Raw genomic sequence first — 20422 nt, forward strand, 5'->3', positions numbered from 1 at the left:
ATATTTAATACGTAATTGAAGAATCAGAGTTTACCCGGAGGTGGATGAGGGAAATTAAATTTTGGATCACCCAAACTGTCTTTCCACACCGTTGTATCATGAACACTTCCTTCCCAACCGACATTAATAAATGTGTAAATTCTGTCAAACGAACAACAAGCCAAGACATTCCAACTTTTTCTCCCATGCCGATCACGAAATGGCACACCATTCGTATCACTTACAATGGCATCGATAAGAGTTCCATCCAAAGCTCCAATAGCATCCTGACAAATGATGACATTTATAATTAATTCTTCAATAAACATCTACACTTTCGACATTTTTTTTTTTTTTGACAAGAGGATCTTATAAATAAAACAACAATACACACAAGACGACTAAAAAAACATTAAGTAACAAAAACCCAGGAAGGACCAATGCGAGGGCGCTTCACACGAGCTAACTTACTGGACTCCAAATCAAGCGGCAAAGACGAAGCTGGACGTCGCTTTGAGCCCACGCATTGAAATGTAATCAAGTGAATATAAATAATGAAGTTATACCTTGAAATAAGGCCAATATTTTGTATTATTAGCTACCTCGGGAGGCACCTCTGATAAGTCACGATGTGGTCTAATGATATCGAAGGACAATATAACCAACGCTTCTAACACTTGGTTAAAATACTTGCATATTGTAGAAATAGAATGCTTAAATTTGTCGCTAGCATCACGATATGAAACTCCTTTTGCTAAAATATATAGACATATACCTACTTGCTCCGCTACTTTCACATATTTAGCGTCGTGAAGTAGATCTCTTTCAATCATCAAGTTCACTAATTGAACAAACATGTGTCGATCAAGTCTTAATTGAATTTGACATTCTGTAGGAGTTTCTGTTAACAACCTATGTATATATTGCGCTCCACTTTCCCCTAGTTCTCTTCTGGGTTGCCTTATTGGTGGTATTGTAGTTGAATCAGGATTGTCTTCTAGTGAATCGCGGAGTTCTTGTAATGCAATAATCATGCATGCTTGTCTAATGTTTTCATCTTCCATTCTATATTACACAAAACAAGAAAATGATATATAAGAACAATGTATCAACCCTAAACAAATAGTAAATGCCAAATCTAATTAATCCAAATTAAAACATTAAACACTTCTAACATTCCAATCTTGTCAGTCCAAATAAAAACCATAATAAAACAACACACCCAGTTCACCGAATTTAAAGACAAAACATAGTTCAACTGAAATAAAAACAAACATAGTGCAAACAAATTAGAATAAAAAATAATTCAGCCAAATTTAATTCAACGGTAGTTCTACTTCATCAGATGTTAGGCAATGTATCATTTAAGTACCACCACCTAGCTTCATCATTCTCAAGTGCCAAGAACATATGGGCAAACTTCTCTTCTTCCAAGTATTTCACTGCACGAATGTAGTAATGTTGACCTCGTGCCACAGCAACTCCCATTCTACTCAGAGTTTGAACCACTAACGGAAATATGTCCATAGGCTTAGATGCAACACTTTTTTCCAACAATTTAATAACATTATCAATACTAGCTCTTCGTCTTTTTTCCTCAAAAGTATCAATACTACCTTCACTTTTTCGTTTACTACTAGTACCACCCTGAAGTTTTGTCCGCACAGTCTTCGGAGGGGATACACTTTGGGCAACGTTTGATACATTGAGATCAATACCAACAGAATCACTATCAATGTTCTCGTTATCCCCTGAACCTTCACTTGGTTCAACATCATCATCTCCCTCTTCAGCATCGTATCCAAATTCGTCGTTGTCATCATTGATAGAAAGAGAAGCTACTTTCTTTGACAAAATCGATTTACCCCTTGCCATTGCTGGTGAAAAGCATCCGCCGACCCCTACAGCCGTTGTTCCTTGAAATATTTGCTCCATCAAGTCTGCGTTTGCTAACCCCTTCGTAGCTATTGCATAACCACATTTAGGAAAGTCCTGGAATAGGAAAGTTACAACACATTAGATTTCATCTCAAATGTCATCGTAGTAGTAAAAAAAAGGATAAGGTACGTACCGCTAAGAATTTGTGCCATCTTTCAGTGTCGTTCTCTTTCTCGATATCAACTTTGTTTGTTATGGGGTCTCGCGCTAACCCAGTCATGTTAGATAATCTTACATGAGCTTTGTAATGCCCCCTCAAAACAAACAACCGATTTTCACATTGTCTTGAGTTAACTTCCTTATTAATGCATGCACTTAACTGTTTAGCGACAAGTTCCCAATTCCACTTATTATGACCACCTGTATCTTCCTCTTGGATTAAAATTTCTAAATATTTTGTTGAGGTACGGGCATCCCAATGCATTTTTCCCATCTTGTTAGCTGTCCAATTAACAAGTTACAAAAACATGCAACAAAAGCCATATATATATAAATTACTCATTAGTATATTTGCACTATTAACTACCAAAGTCTCTCCATCCATTTACTAATTCATTACAAGCAACATAATCTAAAACCACAGAAACGAGTTCAAAACACAAGATACAATAATGCTACAAAAGTTGTACATTTTAGCTAATACATTAACCTCAGCATCATTGCTGCATATTAAAAGGAAAGCCACAATATCGAACTAATTCACCAAAAGACATACGAAAAAACCTCTGCTTCTCGTCGTTGTTTCAGAATGAAGCATGGTGAATCAGCAATTCAGCAGATGGGTGTTTGGGATTGTTTTCGACTCGATCGATCAATGGCTACTCGAAGTTCAATCTTCAATAAAACTATAGTGCTTTATATTGTTCAAAAACAGAGTACCAATTTAGCAATTAACCATATTCTAACAAGTCATTACGATTGCAATTTTGTTATCCAACAAAATTTATTTTAACAAGAAAATTTAGATTACATATTACTTAGCATGATTAACACATCAATACATACTTATTAATCATTAATATTTTTCACTAAATCAAACTAGAGAAACCGAAAGCAACGAAATAGACAATACTGAGAATTAAAGCAACGAAAGTATGAAACTAAACACAAGATTGCGAAATCGATTTTCGATTATTAATTAAAACTAACCTCAAACGTTGTTTCAATGGAGGAGATAAAGCTCGGAAGCGCAACTTCAATGGAGAATTGAGAGTATGGCGAACGGCTGCTGAACTTCTCTAGTTTAGGTTTTTTTCCCAATTCCCTTAAACACAATATATAGTTATGGGTAGTGTTAGATTTAATTATTAATTAATTCAATTTACTTTTTTATTTTCTTTAAATAAAAAAGGTAACAAATTAGTAAAATATCTTCCTTTTTATATCATTATTTTTCACTATTATTATAATAATGTAGTATTATTGTTCCCAAAAAAAACATGTATTATGTGTTATTATAAAGATCAATATGTATTTAGAAATTGTTAGACATTATTATTAATAAATAATAAAAAATTTGTATTGTGAATTTTTAATTGTTATAATTTTAAAATATGTACTTTAATTATTGTGTACTTTAATTATTAAGTATTATTAATTATTGGTTTATTGATATTATTAATTGATATTAACCCAGAGCAGAGCAGAGTAGATTTCAGCAGAGCAGAGCAGAGCAGAGCAGATTTCAGCAGAGCAGGGGCAAGCAGAGCAGAGCAGAGCAGCTCTAAAGAACAGGGCCTTCAATTTCTAATTTCCACCTCTCATAAATATTTAGTTTAGTTTAATTCACCTCAATTCAGTATATTAGAATAGGCACCAAGTTTAGTCAAATTATTTTAAAATCGAATTAGTTTTAAACACCTCTATTTTGTGAAATTTCCCGCCATGCAATTGCTTTTTGCTTACCTTGGTACTATGTGAGCAAAATCCTTAAAATATGATCCCTTCAAAACTCCAAATGTTGAACAGAGCCATAGTCTCTGCAACACCAATACCAGAGTTAAACTTCTTCCTCAACCTCATCTCCAAATCAACAACACTCACAAAACTCAAACAAATCCATGCTCAGATCATTCTCAACGCTTTCAATTCCGACGTTATTACAATCACTAAGCTCACTCAAAAACTCTGCGACATTGGATCCATTCACCATGCTAATCTTCTTGTTTCTTCATTTCCAACCCCAGATCTTTTCCTCTTCAATGTCCTCATTCGTGGGTTTTCTCTCAATCATTTGCCATCTTCTTCTGTTTCTGTTTATACCCAGTTGCGTCGAAACTCGATTCTGAGGCCTGATAATTTCACCTACGCTTTCGCTGTTTCGGCTTCTGGGTCACTTGGGGATCAAAGGGTTGGTATGTTGCTTCATGCTCACTCGATTATTGATGGGTTTGGCTCTGATTTGTTTGTTGGGTCGGCTGTTTTGGGAATGTATCTTAATTTTTCCAAGATTGGGTATGCATATAAGGTGTTTGATAAAATGTCTAAGAGAGATACGGTTTTGTGGAATACTATGATTTCTGGGCTGGTTAAGAATTGTTGTTATGTTGATTCGCTTCGGGTTTTTCGTGATATGATTGGTAGTAGTGCTCGATTTGATTCTTCTACTTTGTCTGTCATTCTTCCTGCTGTTGCGGAATTGCATGATTTGAATGCAGGGAAGGGAATTCAGTGTTTAGCTTTCAAAGCAGGGTTAAATTCTCATGGTTATGTTATTACTGGGCTTGTTTCTATGTATTCAAAATGTGGGGATGTATGTACTGCTAGATTGCTGTTTAGTGAGTTGAGGAAGCCAGATTTGGTATGCTATAATGCATTGATTTCTGGGTATACAGGTAATGGCGAAACGGATTCTGCAGTGAGTCTTTTCAAAGAACTGCTGATTTCTGGAGCAAAGGTGAACAATAGCACAATAGTAGGACTTATACCAGTTGGGTATCCTTTTGGCCATCTAAGTTTGACTTCGTCCATTCATTGTTTCTGTATTAAAGCCGGGATGACAGGAAATTCGTCTGTGTCAACTGCAATAACTACAGTATATAGTAGGTTAAATGAAATTGATAGGGCTAGACAGTTATTTGATGAGTCCCCTGAGAAAAGTTTGGCAGCTTGGAACGCCATGATATCAGGTTATACCCAGAATGGCTTGACTGAAATGGCAATATCATTATTTCAGCAAATGCAAAAGTGCAATGTTCGTCCAAATCCTGTTACAGTTACTAGTATCCTATCAGCATGTGCACAGTTAGGAGCAGTTAGTCTTGGAAAGTGGGTTCATGAACTGATTAACGAGGAAAAGTTAGAATCAAATGTATACATATCAACTGCTTTGATTGACATGTATGCAAAGTGTGGAAGTTTAACCACGGCTCGGGAATTATTTGATGCCATGCCTGAGAAAAATGTGGTGTCCTGGAATGCAATGATTTCTGGCTATGGCCTTCATGGACTTGGACATGAGGCAGTGAGTCTTTTTTATGAGATGTTGGAGTCAGAAATTCTTCCCAGTGGAGTAACTTTCCTTTGTGTTTTGTATGCTTGTAGTCATGCAGGTCTAATTAGTGAAGGAAATATAATTTTTAATTCTATGGTTCATGGTCATCATTGTAAACCAGTAGCTGAGCATTATGCCTGCATGGTTGATCTTTTTGGCCGAGCAGGACAACTAGACAAGGCTTTAAACTTTATCGAGAGTATGCCTATTAAACCCAGTTCTGTTGAGTGGGGAGCATTACTTGGTGCGTGCATGACTCACAAGAATACAGACATGGCACGCATTGCTTCTGACAACTTGCTCAAGTTAGACCCTGAAAATGTGGGATACTATGTATTACTTTCCAACATATATTCAGCTGATCGTAACTATTGTCACGCTGCTTCTGTTCGACAAGTAGCCAAGAAAAGAAGGCTGGCAAAGACACCTGGATGCACCTTAATAGAGCTAGGTGACACTCCTCATGTCTTCACATGTGGTGATCGTTCCCACCCACAAACAACTGCAATATATGCGAAGTTGGAAGAGTTAATGGCAAGAATGAAGGAGGCTGGGTATCAGCATGAGACTTTAACAGCGTTGCATGATGTCGAGGAGGAAGAGAAGGAGCTCATGGTAAATGTTCATAGTGAGAAGCTAGCTATAGCTTTTGGGCTTATCTCAACTGAGCCAGGAACTGAAATCAGGATCTTCAAGAACCTCAGGGTCTGTTTAGACTGTCATACTGCAACTAAGTTCATCTCCAAGCTCACAGATAGAGTTATTATAGTTAGAGATGCTAACAGGTTCCACCATTTTAAAGATGGTGTCTGTTCTTGTGGAGACTATTGGTAAATTTGATGCGGCTGTTTGGATTGTGGCAATTGAGCTATGTGGCATACTCTTTTTAGGTGAGATACTTCTATCTTCATGCCAGAGAAAACATAGTTTTTATACCATACTATGAAACCATTTTCATTTCAATAGCAGCTAGATTAATCATTACTCATTAGGCATGATATTGCATTTTTTTTTTGCTTTAACCAAGCTGTGTATGATTGGATATGTAATGGATTTTGGCATTCTTCTTAAATTAAGTTGGCATTTAATTGTGGCTTGTTTAATCAGTAGCTAATGTTAGTTTTTGTATAGGCTGTTTGAATCACTTTGTTTTAGTTTAAGATGTATTTTTTCTTCTATTTATTTATATACACTATGTAGCTCACATGATATGACAATAATTCTGTTTCCCACCCCCCAACCCCCGGTTCATTTAAGCAATTTAACTTATTGTACTCCTTGACAGCTCAATTAGAATAAATCCAGACTTGCGGTCATCATCAGTTTGCATGTCAGAGGGACTCCTATACTTCTACCTCCACATCCTGGTCAGTTATATTATTTCTATATCTATGGAATGAAATAAACAATTCTGCTTCTTTAACTTGGTCTGCTAGGGTTTCTACTTTTTTTGGCCTCAGTTTGCTATTTCTGTTTCTTGGTTTGAGTAATGTGATCATGGAATGAGTAAATATGCTATTGAAAATTTCATGGTGTGCAAATCACTAAGCTGATCAATTATCAATCATGTTGGATGAGCCTGTGAATCTGTGACACAGTTTTAAGTTTTTAACATCATTGCAAAACTTACAATCCTTTTTCCTGACAAAAATCTTTAGTGCTACATAAGCCGATTAATACACTATCACCATTGTTTTTTGGGGGCAATGGCTGTTTCAGAAACTACAACCTTAGCAATTGAGTCCACATGCCTTGGTATCAGGACCCTTTGTTTTTATCACAAATGGGTCAATCCTCACCCAGAGTAAGGAGAATATAGAGGCCAATAGAACTGACCAAATAATAACAATGGTTGGTGTCCTGTTCTGCCGCCCCATGAGACCCTTCAGGAACGGGTAAAGATGGACAATCACCCAAAAGGAAAAGAAAAGCTTTCCAAAGAGAGGCCCCCATGATTCGTAGCCATTATTTATGGCATCAGAGACTCCAGCAACCACACCTACTAAGTTGATGACTAAGATTGTGGTTGGAGGAATAAGAAGGGTCGTCCACTTAAAGGCATATAGCTCAGAAAACTCATCCTCGTCATCAACTGTCTTAGATGTGACAGTAAAGTTAGTATCAATGCCTGCCAAAATCTTGAGAAGCCCCTGTATGACCGCGAAGAGATGTGCTGACACTCCACCAATGACCCAAAATTGCTCATTTCTCCACCATTCCTCGATGCTAACTCCACTCCACTTGAGCTCAAGGATACCAGTAGCAAAGATTGATAGAAAGAGTCCAAGGTAGAAAAGACTTGCAAATGTGCTTATCTGCATCAATACAATTTCTTATAAGGATTAGTACTGTGTGGACATTTGTGGAGTGTCAAAGCATTTATTCTGGACTACATGACAAGTTGCTTGTATCTTATTACATCATGCTGAAAGATAATGGAAAGCTTCCTTTGAATGTGGCATTCTAGTATTTATATTGAACTCTTCTAGTATAGGGAGAATTTGTCCTTACCGTTGGCATGATGAATTTTCCAGTGAGCAGACAGACAGCTGGGAGTATACAATAGGCAAGCAGTGGTAAGGAGGTGAATGGGTAAATAGTAGTGTTGATGTATGCGAAACGCTCAAGAAACTTCAGTTTGCCTCCTTTGTGCCCATACCATAAAGGGCTGTGCCGACTGAAGAAGATTTCAACAGAACCAAGGGCCCAACGAAGCACCTGGTTCAGTCGATCAGAGAGATTGATAGGAGCAGACCCTTTAAATGCGGGTCTCTTGGGCATGCAATATATAGACCTCCAACCACGGCAGTGCATCTTGAATCCTGTTAGGATATCCTCGGTAATTGATCCATAGATCCAACCCAACTGCACATTCAAATAGGAAGAAATTAAATACTTTGAAGCTTTTACTGATTGCTATTGTTTGCAGGATAGTTATGTGGTGGATTGTGTATTTTGAAGCCACATCAATACTCCTATAATAATGTGGTTGTTATATATAAGAATTAGAAGCTCAAGACCGAGATTTATTGGTTCACGCAAAGAGCTACTAGTCATAGGTTTTTTGATGAATCAGTTAGATTACCTCAACACCCCATTCTGTTTTATCTTCATAGCCACAGCTGATGACATGAATGGCTTCCTTTAGCAGTGCTGCTGGGCTTGATGAAGGAGGAACACCACCATCAACCATCAATGTTGAAGTCACAAAAATTGCTGACTGTCCAAATTTCTTTTCAAAATTCATTTGGGACATCAAGAGCTCCTGATCATCCTCATAACCTACAGTAGTAAACATTTGTTAGATTTGCTGAAAGTTTAATGAGGGATCAAAGCTTTAGTTAGCTAGTGGTATAGAGAATATGTACTGTACCTTGAAGGTCTACGTTAGCATCTCCTTTTGCACCATGTTTAGACTTTTGATGCTTCTTGCGGCGACCAAAACATGGGCAGCAGTCACAGCTTACCATCTTTGGCCGTTTAGGACGCTTAGGTGGTTCATACCCATACAAGGCTTGCCTTTTGAAGACACATCCTGTGCCCACATATACAGGACCTTGAATTCCATCGAGCCCTTTCATGTTAATCTGAATAGCAAGGACAAACAGCCATAAGAATATAATGTTAATGATTTCTTTAGTGCTGAAATTTTCAGTCTCTGATCAGGAGCTTACATCAAAAAATACTGTGTTTCTGTTGGCATATCGATCGTGTTGGTCTATGCCATCAAACCTTTGAGGAAATTGGACAAAGCAAACTTTCTTCCCAATTTGTGGATCCATCAGGAAACACATTGCTTCTCTAACTGCCTTGCTGTTGTTTAGATAGTGGTCACAATCCAAATTTAACATGAAAGGTGCATTTGTTAGAACTGCAGAGACGCGCACCTGCAAGTTTGAAGGTAATGTTCCATTAAGTTGCCATATTTGTAGTGCCAGTCCTGCCTTTTTTAAAAAAAAAATTTATTTATTTATTTATTTTTTTAATTTTTTTTATAAATGTGTGTGTGTGTGTGTTGTGTGTGTGATTTCTTAATTTTTTTTATGGTGACTTCATCATGATTGCTATTTATAATCAAAGAATAAAACAAGCTGCATCCTGGTCTTAAAGGCACAGAAACTTTAAATGCCTAGATTCCTGTTTCTTTTCATTTTCATCTTTCTCAGAGAAAATTACTTCATCAATTGCTTCTGAAACTTACCAGGGCATTCATTGCACCAGCTTTCTTGTGATGCTGGAATCCTGGCCTCTTCTCACGAGAAACATAGACCAAACGAGGAAGTTCGTTTCCTTCGGTGTCATGTCCTCCACTGTGGCCAAGAAATACTTGAATCATACCTGGGTGATCCTTTGTATTATTTCCTGGCCATGGTGTTCCATCTTGCATGATCCAACCTTCTGGAGGAACTTTTGAAGCTTTTGCCACCATTGCATTTATCCGAACCTTAAATTCTTCATAGGCTCTCTGAGAATTATAATTACCAAAACATTCAGCTTAGTAATCTTACATAGTCCATAGGGATTACATGCTTGTATAAAGGATTTGTAATAATACCTTCATAGAACGCCTCTCCTTCACAAATGTTGGTTGGACCTTGTCCTTGAGATAATCGATTTTCTGGGAAAAATAAAATTCTGGAGCTCTAGGTTCTATGGAAAATTTCTTGCAGAAAGGAACCCATTGTCTAGCAAATTCTGCAGTTTCTGAGAGTGATTCAAAGGAAAGCATTGAAGCTCCGTCATCAGAAATGTAGCATGAGATCTTCTCAACTGGGTAGTCCATTGCTAGTATAGATAGCACAGTGTTGGCTGTAACAAGAGGAGGCTCTTTCATCGGATCCACTGTACTGACAAAGACATCAATGGGTGCCAGCATATTTGGTTCTCCTTCTTTCTCATATCTGCACAACATGCTTTAGAGTCAAGACATATTCAACATCGGCCACTTTTGTCATTTGTGTTCCATAGTATATTTGATGTTGGTTTTTTGAATTTCTTATCATGCCTGTGAAATCTAAAAATTTATCTGATTCTGTTGGCAGAGTGCTTTACCTGAGAGAGAGGCGATCCAAGTATGTTTCTCGATCAATGGGGAACCATTTGGGGAACTGATCAAGGATCCATGAGACGGCAAACCATATCTCACAGATTACAGATGTCAGCCAGAGCCCAATGGCATCATGTACAGGGTTAAGGATACGATAGCGGAGGAACACAGCCAAAATAAAAAGCCTTAAAACAATGAGCATGCGGTAGGGATTGATCTTGCTGGATGCAATTGGTACTTTCCGGGAGAGTGGTTGCCTTGCTTCATCAATCCTGCATAAGTTCTCACATCAGTCAGCATATACGGCTCAAGCACTAACATTTTATTTTGCAGTTATTCTGATGAGGAAGGGAAAAGGAAGAATAAACGGAAATAGTTTTTACATGGCATTTTCTAGGTCATTATAATCTTCATGGTCAGGCCCCAGATTCCCCTGCTGCAGTTTCCATTCATTCCATCCTCCATCTTTTCTATCCTCCCATCTTGCGCTTCCTGTATCCGGTTATAGTTACAAAATTATAGTCAGATATCTTCAAATACCAGTTTATCAACTTGTACTAATAATTTTTAGCTTGTTATATTTCTCAAATATGGTAAAAGCTTTTCTAGAAAGTATAATTTTCGTGTCTCTGTTGCTATTCGAATTTATTGTCATTAACTCATTATTCATATTCTTGTTCCTGCATATAAGTTTTTATTTAACTCTTAATACTCTGATAATTGATTTCATGAGATTAGAAGAACTGTATGTTTACTGTGTTTTGATCAGTCTGTAGACTTTTATCAATCATTTAAACTTTTGGCTAGTGATATCAGACAAAAGTTTTTTTTATAGAAACCTGGTTCAGACGAAGGGTATGGATGCACACGCTTATGCAGCGAAGGGATCTGATCTGCACCATGGCTAGAGATCGAAAACTCTCCACTCACCTACATATATGCATTGAAATGAGATTAGACAATCTCCTATGACATAAAAGAAACTGTACATAAAAGATTGTAATGTTATATACTCACATGTCGAGAACGAAGACCAGCTATAACAGGGGGAAAATGAGAATTTTCTTCATCATCATGGCCTCGTCCATAGCTCATTTTCCCTTGAAGCAATGCCTCAGCAACCTGGTTGTTTTTGTTGTTCTCGTCATCTATGTTGAACTCATGCTCAATGTCATCAATGTCTTCTTCATCGTCGTCTCCCTCCACCCTGGGGCTCCCTGTTTACACATTAAGCATTACACGTCTTAAAACAGTTTCTGCTGCAATTTTTTTTTTTGGGTTTGAAGAGTTTTATCTGCAGTTTTACCTATATTTTAACATGATACTATGAATAAAAATCTGAAGTTTTGTATTAGAGGATTTTAACAAGTCATATTTAATGATGTACCTTTGAGCCTCTTGTATCTGGTTTTGCACTGAGGACAATTTTGGCTGCCCTCTCTTCTTTCATACTCATAGCAAGGACGGCACACCGGGAAACCACACTCATTGCAAGCAACAAACAAGTCTCCATCAACTGTAAGTCCGATCTCATCTCCACATATCTCACATACTTGTCCACTCAGATCCTTCAACGGTTTGTGCTGCATATACACAAAGCATCCATAAATGATTAAGATCGCGCCTTAACTTACATAAACTGAACTGGTTCCAGTATATATTTCCTTGGTTTCACCTTGACTATCCTAATTTATCAAACTCTCATGATTTGATAATAATATTAAAAATTACCAATAATTATATACTGTAGTGTTATTAGTTATTTGCATGATATAAATAGTAAGCATGTTGGAGGATCATACGTAACGTTTCTAAATTATTAATCCCAAAAGTTTACTAAGCAATTTTTTTAACAACGTTTGGGGTATCTTGTGATAAATTCTCCTATAATAATGAATATACTTAAAGAGTTGTGTATGTAATGTAATTTGCATGTAAAAAGTGTAATCGTTACCTCTTCATGGCCTTGAATGACAACAAGCTCGTTCCGGTTATGAGAACCGGCAACAAGACCGGCGCTTGCTTCCATCACGAGGAAGGTGACGAGCAGAGAGACGGGTGAGGAAGTAAGAGTGAGGTGAGGGAGGTGAGGGGAAGCTTTCTAATTTATGAAGAAAGAAAGGTAGGACATAAAGCTTAGTCTCTCACCTAATGGTGGTGTGGTGTGGTGTATTATTTGGTATATAGTTTGTTGTGGAGTCCCCTTTGCTCATTGCCTTGAAGTAAAGTTACCTCTTAGCTAGTTATATTCTGAACTATCCAACTCAACTAACTTTGCATTTATATACTCTTATTTTGTACCAACGACTTATTGAGTATGAATAATACTTTTTTCTTTCTTTCTTTTTCTCTGAAGTGTGTTTTAGGGATTTTTGCATGAGATTCAGGATATAACCAATCATGGGTTGTTCAATTGTATTCAAGTAGATCTATATGGTGTCAATTGACTAATTAGAAGGTTGGGACTTGGGAGTGTTTATTTTATGGTGTGTAGAGAGTTACAATTCTACAAATGACAGTAATGTAGACGAGATTTGATCTCAAGTTTTGGATACCACTCTTAAGACTTTAATCAACTAAACTAGTTGGTATCCATAAGGTGAGAGTGGTTATACCAAGGCAACACAAGCTTGAAATTATTTACATAATTATACCCATACATTTGCTCCCAATTTGCAGAAGAATACGTTTATACGTGCAAAAAGTCCTCATTAAGGTCTCATACAAATACAAAAACGACCAATATGATTTTGTTTTGTTTTTGTTTTTTTTTTTTTTTTTTTTCACTTCCTAAATCATTGTGAAAAATCACTTTGCCAACTTATTAGTGTCTTAGAGATAGAGGACGTATGTTGTATGTTATGGGGATTAAGAATCTCCATGGTGTTATAAACATATAATTAAATTTCTAATTAACAAATGAGATAATGGAGCGTCTCTCACTAAGTTGACACACATAGAGTCAATAGAAGTGTGCAAATGAACCAAACAAAGCCCAATAAATCATACAACAATTCACTCAATAAATGTACTACACTGCCCTTCAACATGTAATTGAGTTGATAGGAAAGTTTTACTTTTACATATACCATATATAGTAGATTGCTTAAATTCTAATCCATCAAAATTCTTCTCGTATAATTGAGGTAGAATTTACAACAAAAATCTCACCATGCTCTAAGCAATTGATGTTGATGTAATTGGTGGCCTATCGTTGTTAAGAAAAATGTTTTTCATATTACTTCAAGAACGATATAATACTGATTCTAGCACAGAAACTCGAAAGATATTTATACAATCTTGAGCAACTGTGTAAGCCGTACAAACTCTATTCCATTAATGCTATACAGAAGCTGTAGTTTGCTATCAAACCTTGTACATCATGAGGACTATCAACCACCTATTTCTCAGTAGAGCTTGAACCACTTACGTAGCACTAAACACCAGCTGAGACTTCATTAGAAGCAACAGAGACTTCACTAGGAGCAGCCGAGACTTCATTAGAGGTAACTGAGACTTCATTAGGAGCTGAATCACGCTTCTTCTTTGGCCCTTCGGGGGCCTTTTGCACGACATTTTTATTTGGTACAAGAATCAAAAATATAAATCTCTCGGTGAAATCTTCTTTCTTTCGACGAGCAAAATTGTTGTGCTCCTCAGTTGCAAGCTGCAAATCGTATCAATCAACAATCAAACAATAAATTGCTGAAAATGCTGCAACACTGTCTGGATCTCAATGGAATCGAAACACATGCAACTCAACAAAGAGAATTAGGAATGAAGTTTCAAGAAATACAAGTTCAACTAAATTTGAACAATTCTAAATCATGGTTACAGTTTACCATAAAAAGGCTAGATAAGTTTCAATAAGTTCTAATAAGTTTAGATAAATAAATTTGAAATGAAAAGAAAGAAGCCTAAAACTATGAGCTTAGAAACCAGATAATGTCATATCATCCAGTCGGCGTGATTAGAGTGATTACCTCACCAAGGTCACTTTGGAACTTTCTGATGAGCTGAATCGCCTTATCTAAAAAGGCTTTTTCACGTCCTTTCATAGTTACCATAACCTTTACCTGTAAAAAAGAACCAACATGCTCAATGTAGTGAGTTAAAATCACAAAGCTGAATAACGGAGCATACATGGAAGTCCATAGGAGGAATGCAAAGTAACCTTGTCACCATCTTTTAAGAACCTCTGTGCAGCTCTAAGGCGCACAGAATAATCATGGACATCAATGTTGTACCTAAAAGAAGTGCAGAATAAAACCAGTTAGGTAAGGAAGCTTTTTCACGACTCACAGTTTCCAGCTCTTACGGCAAAAGAAAGTCTGAAGTGTAATTGCGGAAGATAGGCTGTTCTTACCCCATCTTGAGTTCTTTTAAGTCCATACGACTAGCTAAAATTCAAAAAAAAATTGAGTTAGTTTCTTTTACTTCACTAAATGCATGATTGCATGAATAAGACTACTGGATATGCTAGATAGAAGTCATTCACCAGCACTTTTCTTCTGTTGTTCCCTTTTCTTCTTCTGCTGTTCATATCTATATTTACTGAAAAAAAAAAGGAAATAAAAATAATAAGAAAAAAGTGACAAAAGGTATCTAATATATGCAGAACATAGCACAACAAAACGAAATACAAATCCTTGCTAATAGCCTAATCTACGAAATTGCAAACCACAAAGTGAGTCTCCAGAAACTCTTAAACTATTTCAGTAAAATCATCTTAGGAATGATATGATGCCTGTGGATCTACAGAGGAACAATGAAATTATTGAAATCTCTTTTTCAAGAGGTATCAACGGAACCAGGAAGGAAAAAGAAATGTACTCATAGTTCATTATTCTGACAACGGGAGGATCTGCATCAGGTGAGAGGACCACCTTCAAAAAAAAAAAAAAAAAAAAGAACCATTAATAACCACGTAATCAATGTATCACAAAATTTCAATAACAAGGCCATTGGGATGAACCTGCAGAATTAACACAGTTCACATGAAAAAAAAAAAAAAAAAAAGTCACTATGAAGTCCCAATAAGTCTGAGAGGCTGAACACATCAAGCCTAAGATAAAGATTATGTAGTAGAACTTTAGCACCACATTTTTTTGAACATGGCAGAATTCAATTGAATTACATGTATGATCAAGTTGGAAAAACATAGACCAGAGTAAAATTCGACATTCAATTTGATATGATTGTTAATAGAATGCTTCAAATATTTAGTCTAATAGATTGTTGTACTAAGCACTTATGCTCTTCATCCTTCCAACATCTCAAACCAAGAATACATGACTTAAAGATCCAGTAATCATAATTCATAAACCCATAACGGCCATAAGCAAATGGGTAGGAAACTAAAAGGAGGGTTGCATCCCAAACGTTTCCCTTTGCCCTCCCTTTTTCTTTTTCTCGAAGACATCAATCCACTGTCTCAACTTTTTAATTAATCATATCCATCACCATAAGCATACACTCTAAAGAAATAGACCTGAGTATCCCTTCCTAGCACATTTAGCCACCAATTTTAGCAATATCACTCAACTTAATAAAGGACATACGGCCAGCAATCTAAAACTTCAATGTTGCCGATAAATCAATATCTAATTATCCTACTGATCTATCAGTGTATCTATATTTGATGTTCAACAATATGATTTTGGGTCACAGAATAGTTGTATAATTCAAAGGTGAATGCCCCAGCTTAGCTTTATAAATCATTTGTCACTAAGGTATACTAGATTATGCTCAAATGCAACTACATATTCATTAAGCTTTATCTCATTGAAGGACATCAGTTGCCAAAGATCCAGCACACAAGGGGAAACATGACAATTCTTCATTACCAGAACCATGATGCACTGATACTGTGTCCTGTATTGATTATAAAACGTTATGATACTTGCAAGCAAAGTCCCATTAGCCTAGTTCCGAGAAATGGACCAGAAGTAACTATTGGGAAAATTCAAATTTGTCCCAACAGTACTGGGCCACATAGTTTTCACAGAGTACTTTTTCTTAAAATCTCTCCTTACGGCTTCCCCGATTTTCCTATGAGGTTCAAAGGACCTGTAATAGCTACCAGGATAAAGTTCTAACCATCAACAGGGTGCCTCTTTGATACTCTAAATCATTTGAATGACCTTGCCCTCCCATGTTAAACACATGCTTGACACCTTTGATGTACTTGCTCCGTTTATTTATTTATTTATTTATAAGTTGCATCACTTTCTTTAAACGGAAGTTTTAAATAAGTTGCATCACTTTCCTATCACATGGGTCCATTTAATTTTATTCTCTCTGTCTCTCATCTCTAACAATTGCCTTGGAGTCCACAATTTACAAAGTGATGCAACTAAAAACAGAGGAAGTATAACGTATACTTGTGTAGGACAATAAATAATAATAAGAAAATACAGATAGTAAGATATGTTCATAATTTCATATCATTCCCTTCTGAGCAAGCCCTATGTCAGAAGACTTAGTACACTACTATAGGACCTGTGTAACACATCTTACAGCACCATGTATTAGACATAAGACACAGACCCCTACACGTAAAGAATCCATACATTCATTTATTGCCTTGCCAGGAGTTTTTTTTTTAAAAAAAAAATAAATGAATTAATTAATCCTGACAAAGTTTATACTATATTATAAATGTATAAAGCAGTCTATTAGGAGTGTGATGAACAATCATAAATTCATTTAAACTGTTGGCTTATACAATAATGAAGGGAACAGGGGAGTTGCTGATAAAGAAAGATAAGAAGACGGTTTGGTAGTTCTCGAATGAGTAAATTTTGGGACAATCCAAGATAGAAATGTGACTAATCATTTAGGGATACAAAATGTTGTAAGGAGAAAGAGGACAGAGAAGCAAAGACAAGGTAAACATATCAAAATAACATTTCACATTAGATATTTATATAACACTCACAATATGAAGACAAATTACAAATTAAAACAAACATATACTTCTATACCATTCAATGTGGCAACACATGACAACTACCACCCATGTAACGGATCAATTTGGTGACAACCATGTCTTGTCTACATGATCTTCAGTGTGTGTACTCCCACACTCCTAAGTGCTTGTCCATCCTTCTATTTTAATGTATCCCATTTTATCATCCTTAAAAATAGATAAATTTGTAATCAACCAATCATATTATGTAGTTTTCTCTATACCATAAACTATGGTTAAATCCTACTCCACACTCACACGCCTACACTTCTTAAATCAACATTGAGAGCCACTTTTGGAAGAAGGGTATACGAATTCAAGCAAGTGTAGTACAAAGGTACTAGGAAGTCTAGTATATATAGGAAACATGATGTGTCTGTTAAGTCTCCTTAGCATTGTAAACTACTTAGTTTAGGTGTGTAATCATTGTTACCTAGGCGAGTAAGGCGACTATGGCTTAGTTTAGCCGCCTTCCTCTTGTATTATGTATTTCTTTCAATGATACAATGCGCTCACGAATACATATATGCAGCAAGGGAGGATCACCCAATAGTCAACTTTCATGCATTTTTTTCTGATTTCACCCACACATACTCCTAAACCAATTACCTTCTTTAATACTAACAAGCATAATATGAGTCCAACATTGTAATAAATTAGCTGAATCAACATATACAACACTACTTATCTCAAAATGAACAATTAAACAGTAGAAATTGGCAATTCGTCATATAAAAACATACCAAATCAAGCTGTGAATCCTCAGCTCTTCGAATTGCTTCGCCTTTTGATACAACTCCAATCTAATTCAATTCAATACAATACAATTTCACAAATAAATCACCAAAAATAATAAAAAATAAAAAAATAATATCACAATTAAATCCGAAATACTAACCATATTTTGCTGCTCATCAATTAACCTAACTTTATCCGACCTATCCAAAAAAACACAAACAATTCAGCTAAAACCAAACCAAAAACAAACTCAACCAAAATCATAAATTCAAACAATTGGAGCAAAACCTAACGGTAGAAATATCAAGAGCTTGATCATCAACATTGTTCTTCGCAGAATATCGAGCAGAAACAGAAAGGCGGTGAGAAGAGGAGAGAGAAAGAGGAAAGGATTGAAATTGAAAGGTAGAAATGCAAAGACGAAAGCCAAAGAGATTTGATTGAAAAGAGGAGAGAGAAAGAAGTGGAGTAGAAGGAGGTTTGAGCTTGAGACGGGTTAACAATGGCGGTGCTAAGATATTGCCAGGAGTAGTTGCTAAACCAGCCATTGTTGTTCCTCTGTTTTTTTTTTTTTTTTTTTTTTTTTTCTTTGCCTCTTATCCACACAAACACAGTCTCTTCTCTTCCTGTTTCTGGAGGTTCAGCGGTTTTCAATACGCTGTGTTTCGAGTCTCTCGACTTTGGGTTATTTTGCAACTAGGGGTCTAGAGCGGTTCATTGGTCTAAAACCGGATTAGATTAGAATGCAATACTGATTATATATACGGAAAAAACATATTCATATGAAATCTTGTTGGATACATCTTAAATATTTTTTTTTTGGTGTCTATAGAGCAACAAGGGCGGGTGATGAGAATCGATTCCAAGATCTCTTGGAATCGGGAGGGGGGCTCTAACCACTTGAGCTATCCCTCACTCTCACATCTTAAATATTATCATAATTCATAAGCGGAAGAAGTATGAGTTGTGGTTCTTTTGAATTAAGTTGTAGAGTAATAGGTTTGATTATAATTTACTATATATACGCCGGGTGTACAATACTCTAACTAAATTAAGGTTAGTTTTTGCTCATCATTTAAGGATTTTTTTTTTATCTAAAACTGTCTTTATTTGACAACTTTTTGCCCATAACTACCTCATTACAAAAAAAAAAAAAAAAAAAAAATTGTCCTCAACTATCTTCAAAAGTTCTCACCACTACCTAATTTTTTTTCTAGACTTTAGCCTCAATTTTCAGGTTACTTAAAGTCATGTGCAGGGCATATGTTTTAATTTTTTTATGATTTTGTTAATTTTTCCCCATTTTCATCCATTTTTCCACACAAATATTTACTCCTTCCGTTTTAAAGTACACCATAATACTGTGTAATGTAAAAATAAAAAATAAAAAAATCAAATGGATTTAACCAGTCACCGATAATTTATCTTATTTAATGAAAATGTACATGAAAATTTATCTTGTTCAGAAATAATCAAAACTTTAGAAGGTCATGTAAAGTTTGTACAAGTATTATTTTTGTTAATTTTTTCTTTTTATTCTGTAATTACAAAGTTTCCATATTATGGCGTTAAATTAATGATAAATAAATACAGCGTAGTAACCTAACGCCTACAATTCTTTTGCTAAAAAAAAAAAAAAAAAAAAAAAAAAAAAAAAAAAAAAAAAAAAACGCCTACAATTCTACTCAGTATTCACTTTGCTCTTCGGCCTCTTCCCGCGAAAAAACATTTTTTTTTTTTTTTTTTTGAAAGACGAAAAACCCTATTCTATATTTCAATCACTTTTCTATTCTCTGCATACTACGACCCTAATTTCCTAAACTCTTTAACTGCTGGCGACAATTCGGTGACCAAGATCGACACTTCATTATACTGTACCTCGATTTTAAGGTATGTATTTCACAATAAAAATTAAAAAAAAAGGCTAAATTTCACAATAAAAAGGTTGGTATTATTAGAATTTGGATCACTTGTAATTGTTTACGGTATGTTTACTTTCAATTCGTTTTTTTCTTTGTTATTTGCAATATGATTTATTTAATTTTCATTGTTGCTATTTCAATTTTTAGTACGCCTGATTAGATTTCTTAATGATAGGAATTAAGTAATACTCCTATTAAGCATTGGATTACTTAATTGTCAGTATATAAATGTTATGATTTTTTAATATTATCCTCGTGTAGTCGTGTACCTTAATGATTATTAGCTGCAATTTTTTGACATTAACTGTAATTTCTGCCTACAGGTTTTGGGAAGA

At 35.7% G+C, this 20422-nt stretch overlaps 4 protein-coding genes across 4 annotated transcripts; 1 reads left to right on the forward strand and 3 right to left on the reverse strand.

The window, feature by feature from the left end:
- Positions 1-23: 23 nt before the first annotated feature.
- On the reverse strand, positions 24-1043 carry LOC145610463 (uncharacterized). Its single transcript, XM_081665802.1, has 3 exons — positions 582-1043; positions 407-490; positions 24-266 (listed from the first exon to the last, which is right to left on the reverse strand). Exons 1-3 carry the CDS (start codon positions 1041-1043, stop codon positions 24-26), a joined length of 789 nt encoding a protein of 262 aa, XP_081521928.1.
- Positions 1044-3874: 2831 nt separating this feature from the next.
- On the forward strand, positions 3875-10581 carry LOC145611277 (pentatricopeptide repeat-containing protein At4g30700-like). Its single transcript, XM_081666591.1, has 3 exons — positions 3875-6300; positions 6696-6777; positions 10453-10581. The coding sequence occupies exon 1, from the start codon at positions 3875-3877 to the stop codon at positions 6242-6244; it is 2370 nt and encodes a 789-aa protein (XP_081522717.1). The 3' UTR covers positions 6245-6300; positions 6696-6777; positions 10453-10581.
- LOC145611276 (cellulose synthase A catalytic subunit 7 [UDP-forming]-like) lies at positions 6933-12580 on the reverse strand. The gene is made up of 13 exons (XM_081666590.1): positions 12412-12580; positions 11845-12040; positions 11475-11674; positions 11297-11387; positions 10841-10949; positions 10463-10729; positions 9966-10311; positions 9612-9875; positions 9085-9297; positions 8784-8997; positions 8496-8692; positions 7922-8275; positions 6933-7725 (listed from the first exon to the last, which is right to left on the reverse strand). Exons 1-13 carry the CDS (start codon positions 12484-12486, stop codon positions 7141-7143), a joined length of 3111 nt encoding a protein of 1036 aa, XP_081522716.1. The 5' UTR covers positions 12487-12580; the 3' UTR covers positions 6933-7140.
- Positions 12581-13437: 857 nt separating this feature from the next.
- LOC145611930 (translation initiation factor IF3-4, chloroplastic-like) lies at positions 13438-18770 on the reverse strand. Its single transcript, XM_081667313.1, has 9 exons — positions 18454-18770; positions 18326-18365; positions 18171-18230; positions 15291-15343; positions 14956-15011; positions 14824-14857; positions 14632-14704; positions 14441-14533; positions 13438-14124 (listed from the first exon to the last, which is right to left on the reverse strand). The coding sequence occupies exons 1-9, from the start codon at positions 18711-18713 to the stop codon at positions 13894-13896; spliced, it is 900 nt and encodes a 299-aa protein (XP_081523439.1). The 5' UTR covers positions 18714-18770; the 3' UTR covers positions 13438-13893.
- Positions 18771-20422: the final 1652 nt, after the last annotated feature.

The sequence above is a fragment of the Chenopodium album genome, chromosome 24, assembly GCF_948465745.1.
Source record: "Chenopodium album chromosome 24, dcCheAlbu1.1, whole genome shotgun sequence".
Lineage (NCBI taxonomy): Eukaryota > Viridiplantae > Streptophyta > Magnoliopsida > Caryophyllales > Amaranthaceae > Chenopodium > Chenopodium album.